The sequence below is a fragment of the Hoplias malabaricus genome, chromosome 7 (assembly GCF_029633855.1).
Source record: "Hoplias malabaricus isolate fHopMal1 chromosome 7, fHopMal1.hap1, whole genome shotgun sequence".
NCBI classification, from domain to species: domain Eukaryota; kingdom Metazoa; phylum Chordata; class Actinopteri; order Characiformes; family Erythrinidae; genus Hoplias; species Hoplias malabaricus.
In genome coordinates, this window is record NC_089806.1 from 4,828,611 (window position 1) to 4,837,841 (window position 9,231).

The 9,231-nt window shown below is 36.7% G+C and overlaps 1 protein-coding gene across 1 annotated transcript; it reads right to left on the reverse strand.

The window, feature by feature from the left end:
* Window positions 1-288: 288 nt before the first annotated feature.
* tdrd15 (tudor domain containing 15) lies at window positions 289-8,289 on the reverse strand. Its single transcript, XM_066676674.1, has 3 exons — window positions 3,088-8,289; window positions 2,385-2,407; window positions 289-2,001 (listed from the first exon to the last, which is right to left on the reverse strand). Exons 1-2 carry the CDS (start codon window positions 8,150-8,152, stop codon window positions 2,388-2,390), a joined length of 5,085 nt encoding a protein of 1,694 aa, XP_066532771.1. The 5' UTR covers window positions 8,153-8,289; the 3' UTR covers window positions 289-2,001; window positions 2,385-2,387.
* Window positions 8,290-9,231: the final 942 nt, after the last annotated feature.

A 9,231-nucleotide genomic window follows, 5' to 3' on the forward strand; every position in this document is an offset into this window, starting at 1 on the left:
GTAGATGCCTGCACTGATATACATGGCTTAAAGCATAGCCTTAGTAGCCAAACTTTAGTTCTGATTGTTACGTATAGATTTTTGTTACCGTACACTTGCAGAAAAAGGTACATTACTGTCTCTAAAAAGGTACAAACTGTGTAAATGTACATTGTATTCTCTAAAAATACATTACATTTTCTGTCAAGAAGAAGAGGTGAATATTTGTACGTTTTCATTATAGAACTGTGTCAAATAGAAAAAACAAAGTCTTGGGGATGAAGTACAGTGTATGTAATCAACACAATTTTAAAATCTACAATCATAATTGAATAAGATACAATTTTGTTCCTTAATTAAAAAGGTACTAATGTGTACCCTTGAGGGTACCACCACAGTGAAAAGTTTTCTGAAAGTGTAGTGATGTGGAGCTCCTTTTGCAAACAAATGTTGAACTGCTACCCAATCAATGCAACACTTGCTTTGGATGATGCGATTTTAAAACTCACAGATGAGGCAACAACTCACTAATGCACTTTTTGAATTTTTCATAAAATACATTCTTTTGTGCATATAGTTACATACTCTTAAACGTAAAAAGTTTCTACACAAATTGTCTACATGAAACAAATTAAGGCATGTTGAGCTTGACTTGTTCATTTTTGAGCTTTGCAATATATCAGTACAAAGTTCTGCATAAACCCATGAAATGTGCTTTGCGGTTCTTCTATCTATTCACTGCACTGGCGACCACTAAATACAGATTAACACAAAAGACAATTAGCACTTAAATGCATTTTCACGTTGCAGCCCCATGCATAAAGCAGGCTAATTTCTTCTTTTCAGGATCACTGGCTGAGAGAATGATTTTCAGTTGAAACCTGTTTTCAGTTAGTACCTGTTTATACACGCTTGTACACATACATTATACAAGCTTGTAACTTGGTTTTGACCCTCAATTTGGCACAAGTCAAAAGTGGTGTAAGAAAAAGATTTGCAGAAAATGCTGATTTGAATAATGTCATACAGCTAGTGTTAACTGTATATAAAATACTACAAGAGAATTGTTTGCTTAAGTGCTTGCAATTTAAATGAACAGTTTAAGTCATCTAAGACATTTCTGTATATTGTGCGCACACACACACAATGCTGTAGTGACCTGCACATGAATATGTTTTTCCCCTATAGATAGCCTGGGACATAAGAAGGATAAGAATCAGTATTAATAAACTAACTTCTTGATCGCTGCTTTAAAAACCTGAAAAATATTCCACTGGCAGTAACAAGCTCAACAACATAATGAGTCATATGAACACAGCATTGCAGTAAAGTTATCACAGCCCTACAATATATTTCTGCCATGAATATAATGTGTATGAGTACATAATTTACAGGATGCATAGGAAAATAATATTTGTATATTATCCAACAGTCAGTAAGACGTATCAGATCAAGTCCCACTTGTGACACAGACTTGCTTTTAAGCTTGTCAACAATATCTCTTTAATTACAAACACAAAACCCCAATTTTTGTATTTATGTTAATATACCTCTTTTACACAAATTCCAAAATTCTAATATCTAAACAAATAACTCATTTGAATTACTAACTTGTGTCATTTAAAACAAAAACAAACAGACAAAAGCACATAAGCATCACATTAACTCAAACAGGCATCTATGTATTTAAAATGTTATACGTTTGATTATTCCTTATCTAAACATTGAAACACGATAAAAAGTATTTTCAAAAGGACATTCAATTAACCATCAAAACAGCACTTAGGGTATCAACTTGTAGCTGCTTTTCAGTATAGTGGTCACCTGTATATTCACTAAAACTTTATCATTTGCCAAATCCATACATTTAAACAAAGCTACAAAAGAAACTATAAAAAAAACAAAAAAAAAAAAACATATAAATCAAAGGCTATTATCAAAAGATCAATTTCTGGTGTTTTGTCCCGGCAAATACACAGGAAATTCCACTAATGACTCCACTCCACTGATATTGTTAATGTGCTGTAATCAATAAAATCAAGTTTTCAGTTAAAAGTACTATTAATCAATACTGACAAGCAGAGTGATGTCACACAGCTGGAACATTTTTCTTTAATTATTAATTTGTTTTAATATCTATAAATATTTATTTAGCAGTTGTGCTTATGTCTTTCAGATTAATCAATTTCAGATCAAATCCGACAACATTTATTAATCAAAATGTCCTAAATATTTCTGGAGGTATTTAAGGCAATTGTAATATATCTTCAACAGACACTATTAGCTGTATGTATAAAGTTATCTTAAAAATCCAAAATGCTTAGCTATTTGAAATCAAATATTAGTCTACAGCAAGTAAAGTCATTTGAAACATTATGTATAATTACAGTGAAATTAGTACTTACAATTCATGGTGTCTTCAGCATACCTTAGAAAAGATTAAAAAAAAAAAAATAAATAAATAAATAAAGTAGGCCAAGTAAATAAACATTAAACACAGTTTACATCAGATAGGTTCATCAGGGGTGGTCTGTAATATAGCGATTTGACTGGTTAGTGTCTAATATTCTTAAATTCCCACAGATAAGCAGTGACACCTTATAGCTCAGAAGCATGCCCACACTAGATAACTACACAATTAACACACAGTTTAAAATAAGGTCAATCTATACAGGATTTCTATTGCTCCAGAATAATTACTTGCTGGACATAATCCATGAAGACCATGGATTATGACACCACAGTTCATTGCAAGCCCATCTGTCACAAATTTCAGCATTGGTCATGGTGACCTTAGGTTTGTGAGAGGATGCTCCAGTGCATCCTGTTCTAATGTCAAAGGTTACCTATGGAGATCTCACACTGTGTGCACAGTTTAATGCCTGGGTCAAAAAGTCTGCATATTAAAATAGGTGCAATCACTGCTTAGAATATATGTCTGGAAAGTTTTGAACATATGTAGTTGGTCAGTACTTAAAGCACACTGACAACAGCCACGGTGGTCTGAAAAGTACACCAAAAATATTTATAACAGCAACATTAATTATTGTCATATTTCCCATCCTTGCAATACACTATAGACATTCAAAAATGAAATTGGGTACTTACAGATGCCAGATGTCCCATGTGATGCACCTCTACTTTTTTCTCGACTGGACTTGACCACAATGTCAGCTGACGAGGAACTTTCTCTAACTTCAAGACCATTGTCCACGATGTTGGAGACAGTGCGTTGAGTCAGGTGTTTATGTCCTAACCTATGCAGAAACCGGATGCCAAGCACGCCATCTATGTAACATGCATGTCCAGCATCTACCAGCTCTTTGGCAATGTTTCTGTTTCCTGTCACAATATCAACCTCCAGCTGTCCCTCTGAAATATACTGCCTGAAGTATATCTGAAGATTTTGACGACACATACATTCCTGGAAAAATACAATGGCATTGTCAGACCACTGATTCCCTTCGGCTGGTTTGATTCCCCTCAACAAGCATGGGTAAGTTATCTTAGGTAGTTTGGCAAGTTGTTCCGGTAGTCTTTTAAGTTTGTTGACATCTTGGCGTGGAAAATATGCATGATGCCCATAATCAACTAGATTTATGAGCACTGAAATGTTGTTATACTGAACAATCTCTGCTCGGCACCATTTATTCTTCTCATCTGACATCACTAAACATCCTGTGCCAGTCATCAGATTAATTTCTGTCAAAGGAGACATTACTTCAGGAAGGTGCTCAATGATGCTTGATACAGTATTCATAGTAAGAAGCAAGTCCTCCAGAACTATGTAAAATTCACTAGGTGTGGTAACTGCTGCTGCAAATCCTGAGTATTCCAAATCTAATTTAACAGGTGCAAGGAAAAGGTGTTGTGCCTGATCCTCTTTGTCCGTTAAGCTCTCTTTGTCTAAATCTGACTGATGTTCTCTGCTTGCATTTTCTTGCTGCTTGACAGATGGCCCACAACTCTTCTTGTCTTGATCAATTTTTGTATACTTGCATTGTCTCTTTGTCTTAAATTTCTGCATATAATCTACAACTTGTGTATCGTTTTTTTTTGCAAAGCTTTTCAGCTGAACAACCTTGTTTGTTGAGTAAGTCTGAGGTAGTCTTGTTTGTATAACTACTTTTGTTTCTTTCATGCTGGATATTTGCCTGTCTCTGCCTTCACTTTCTGATAGCTTGACAGGTGATCCAATTTGCTTTCTGCTGTTTTGACATTTGTTGGCATTCTTGTGTTTTTCTTTTGTCTTTAATGTCTCTATATAATGCACATTTCCTACATCCTGTTTTTTAACAAATGTTTTCAGCTGGACCACCTTATTGTTTACTGAACTAACATTAATGCTGCTTGTTTGTATATCTAGTTTGGGGTCTTCTTTCATTCTGGACTTTTCTTTCTTTGCTGCTTCACTGAGAGAAGTATGGTTATGTTCTTCATTTTTAGTTGTAGTTTCTGTTGCATTAAGCTCTTTCCTTGACTCATGTTGGGCTAAAGTTTGTAACTGGTTGATCATCTTTGGATGATCTTTGGTGTCATTAGATGCCACAGGGTCAAAAATTTTAATGCACACCTCCCATGTACAGCCAATATTTTGCACAAGTTCAACCATCAGGGGTTTTCCATAAGCTTCCTGTATAAAACCCTCAGTACCTTCAAAAACATGAGGCTTTGATAGCGTGCAAGGGATGCTTAATCTAGGATAAGACAACAAGTGCCTTGCCAGCAAGTGAATGTTTCTCTTTTCAACTGTGGCAACATTTCCATAGTCAAGAAATTCTACTGTCAGCACATCACTGGATGCTACACTGGTGACAACAGCTCGGTATAATACCAGGTCTTCATCATACTTTGCTGCAACTACATCACCTATGTTTATTTCAGATGTAACAGTTTCCATGTTTTCTGTCAAAAGGCTCTTGTTTAATTCCTCTCTGATTTTGAGGATGGTATTTTCATCATTTTCCATTTGAATGAAGAAACTTTCAAGAGATTCACAATGAGAAATGAACCCCACCCCTCTAAAACCTGGCTTCATTTTGATATTTGGTAGATCGCTCATTTTTGGCAAAGTGTTTGAGATTTGGGCTTTGGGGGTGCCTTGACCATAGCACATTTCATTCTGTCCAACTCCAATCAATTGTTCTTTATGTTTCAAGCTGTGCATTTCTTTGACCTTGTCTTTTGATACACTTCTTGTGGTGGGATTTGTGTGGGGAGATCTGGATTTGGAAGGTTTATTCTTAAAATTCTGCCAACTTCCCTGTATGTCTTTGCAATGGTCCATTTTCCTCTTCAATTTCATCGTAGTTTCTAAATGATCACTCTCTTTGGTCTTAAATTTGTGAATTTTAGAAGACACTTTCATGCCGTCTTTGCAAGCGTCTCTGCTAGAAATACAATCCTTTTGTCCCTGAGTTTCAAATAGTTCTTTCATCTTCTCATTGACATGCAAGCTTCCATCAAAAAGGTCACAAATGAAATGCCCACTGCTGTCTTTTGCAACAAACTTTGCCTGAAGTGGCTTGTTCATTATTATGTTCTCCAGCCAGACATTGACTTCAGGAAAATGTTCCCCCTCAGGAATCCTCGAGAGTCTACATCTTAAAGCTTGCATAGGAGTCATCAATAAATCAACTGCCTTCTGTGGTATGGGTAAGACACTGCATTTCTCAGCAACCTGTTTGTTTCCATAGTCTACAAAGAATACGTTCAGATGCTGACTGGACTGAGTTGGCCAAGACCATGACCTGTACCACTTACTGTCACCAAAATATTTACTTAGACAAACTGTGCCACAGTTAGCATCTTGTGTCTGACTCAACAATTCTTCACTTACTCTGGTAGTTCTCTCCATTAGCTCATCTATGATGTCTTTATTTCTGTCCAGCTGGAGATAGATTTCCCATGGACTAACAATATGTGTGGCATACACCAACTCTTCACTTCCAATTCTAATGTTGAATGATGAGTATACAAAAGAGCATGGATATGCAGATGGGACTAGTTGCTTTGGTCTCTTGACTTCCACCGCAACTCCCTTTTCTACTAGGTATGCAGAGGCCCATCGAGAAAGTGTCTGTAGGTCGACCACATTGCAGAGCCCTTTGTTCATCACAAAAAGCTGGAAATAGCTTTTGCATGTCAGATTAGATGACCCTTCAGAAACAAAATTTTTCAACATGGTGCAAGCTTCTTTAGACCACGTGTTTCCTCTGTCTGGTTCAATTAGGTTGTACATACTGCATCTGAATGCTTGTACTTCAAGTTCAAAGAACTCCGGCATTAGTGCTCTAATATTCTCCAGTTTTTCTTTGACAACCATGCCGTAGTCAACTAGGATAACTTCAGCTTTGTTATTCATAACTGCAAGTGTGCATCCCCTATACCATCTTCCATCCTGCTGCAACTTGACAGCACAAAATTTGCAATGTGGCTGTAGGGAAGGAGCATTTTTCTGGTAAAATTCCCATAACTTTTTCATTAATCTGTCCAAATCTTCTTTTTTTTCCTTGTTCTGACACCAAAAATCAGAAGGAGATGTGAAATGTGAGCAAAGTACACTTATTTCAGATCCAGGCTTTAAAACTGGATGCCTAAAATGTTTTACAGCAATGGGTTTAGATGTGGAAAACTCAGTGTGCCCTTGCCTTTCCACAACACATTCCTGAACATTCAAATGCTGTAGCCATGTCACTTTGCCACCAAGATTTTTTGACACACTTTTACAAGGATCCTCACATCTCCTCCTGCCTGTTGTGCTCTTCTTTTCAACAGCTTCTACAGGTAATTCAAACAGGCTGCATTTCCAGTAACCTGCCATATTTGCCTTTATCATAAGGGCTGTAATGCTCTCACTTTCATCTGCCCCCTTTTTATACAAATCCACAACTAATTTATCATGGCATTTCTGTATGACATTAACCATTAGTGCTTTATTTGAAGTGGCCTTCCTGAAGTATTCAGAGGCTGCCACTGTCCAGCAGTCTCCAAATGGGGCAACATTAGCTAAGGAACAATTGAGAGCAAAATGTGGTTCCACAGCTAAATCATTGGGCAGTTTCTTTATGAGCATACTTGGTACTTTTTCTGTGTTCCCAAAATCAATAAAGAAAACTTCAGAACCATTTTCAAGAGTGTCCACTACAACAGCTCTGTAGTAATTCATGTCTTGTTCATACATTGCACAGCAAAGTGCACCAGGTAACGGATCATGAAGAATCTCCTCTGTCAGTTGTATCTTCCTGAAGTAATTTGTCAATTTATTCATCATGTCTTCAAAGCTGTGATTGCGCTCTGCTGTTCTAATCCAGAAATCATTTGGATTCTGAACATGTTCCACATAACCCTCAAACACTGATCCATCCTGTAGTTCTCCAAAAGAGAATAAGTCTTCAGATGCTTTCATCTTTTTAGTTTCTTCTGCATTGCACTTTGGAGAGCCTATAAAATCACTCTCATTCTTAAGAATGCCACTGTTTGTCAAATCATCAGAATGCCCAGGTTTGACTTGTGCACAAGCATTAAAGCTGCTGAGAGTTACTGAAAAGACATTTTGCTCTTTACTGAAACCATCCACTGACATATCCAATTCAGTGCCCAGTAACGCTTTTCTAAGAAGCTCCAGTTGCTGGTTCTTTGTATCATCATCTTGGTCCCACAAACAGGTAAGCGAACATGGATAAGTCATGATTGGGGTTAGGAGAAAATCTGATGGCAGCTGAAGGACATCTTCAACTTTTACAGATTCACAATATCCATAATCAACAAATATAACTCTAACTTTTGAGTTCACTGGCAGGCATTGCACAAAACCCCTGTGCCATTTCTCATCTTTCCCCTTTACTGCACAAAGTACGCCCAAATTTTCAACTGGCTTGTCACTGCAATCACTAATCAATGACTCGCATGCAATTTCCAGTTTTTCAGACATCTCCTTCAGGTCTTTTGCCAAAAAAGAAAGCTGGCAGTAAAATAATCCAGGGTTTGCTGCAGCAGTTATCCTAACTCTGTCCTTCTGCCCAACAACCAACTTTGAACCTATGAGTGGAAGAATGTTGTTAAAATATCTTAAACTTGAAGATATGAAAGATACTTCTGGTGCAGTTTGCTTCTCAATAAGCAAATCTGGAACAGACTGGTTATTCTGTTGAATTGGTAGTTCTAGCAGCATTTCCACCAGTAAGAGAAAGGTGTCTGTATCCAAATATCTGCCAAAACTCTGTCTTAATAAATCTTTTGTTATTTCAGGGGCTTCAAGTATGAGGACTTTGTATGGCAGAAGAGCGTGAATGTATCCTTTGATACAAGTGCCTATCAAGGAGGAGAGATATTTTTTTGACAATGTGTCCCAACATTTCTGAAATGGCAGGACATTAGCAAAAAACCCACACACAATCTTAGGAGGGAGGAGGAGTAAGTCATCAGAAATGGAAGACAAACTGTCAGGACCAACTGTGAGGACATTGCCATAATCCAGGAGGAATACATCTAACAAGTCACTCTGTTTGTTTTGAACTCTTCCTCTGTACCACCGGTTAGACAAGACATCTTCCACTAAACAGAATTCTCCAGCTTCCACACATGCCTTTGATTTTTGGGCATTCTGAATTTCCACTTGAAGAATATTGTAGTCCAATTCACAGACGGTAACATATTGACCTTGAAAATGTATTAATGTGTCCCCAGAGTTGCAGTCAACGTGTGTCAACTTTAGATCCACTGGCCAGAGTGTGCATGGAGCAGCGGGCTGCAGGTCCTTGTTTGACCTACAACAATAACACTGAGGTACTTTAATATACAGCAGTCATTTTTACATGCATTTAAATTCAAATAAGCTTTTGGAATCAAAAGAAAGACAGCCAAACTTAAACATCAATGACAACATGAATTGACAGCAATGAGAATTAGCAGAACCATGTCTTAGAATATCCTTTATATTGGTGCATTTCTATTTAGCATTAATGAGCCCTTGCACTGAATATGTGAAAGTACTTAAAAATAATCACTCAATCATTGAAATCACACTGCTTTTGACCTCTGTAAAATAAAACCTTTTTATTCTGTTTTAGACTGTATTTCAATTTAAATATATGCTTACATTGAACAACTCTGTGCTGTTAATAATAAATTTAATACATTTCTATAACTTTTAAAATATTAGTTAATAACAAATATTTCAGGAATTTACTGATTAAAGAATAAAGCTTAGCTATGAGCAAAATACTAACTTTGCAAAAATATGATATTTTC

Excerpts from the sequence above, each read along its gene's own strand:
- tdrd15 (XM_066676674.1), bottom strand. The coding sequence starts at position 8,152 with ATGCTGCTAGAACTACCAATTCAACAGAATAACCAGTCTGTTCCAGAT. Across the intron at positions 2,408-3,087 it reads ACATGGGACATCTGGCATCT|GTATGCTGAAGACACCATGA; the intron begins GTAAGTACCCAA and ends ATCTTTTCTAAG.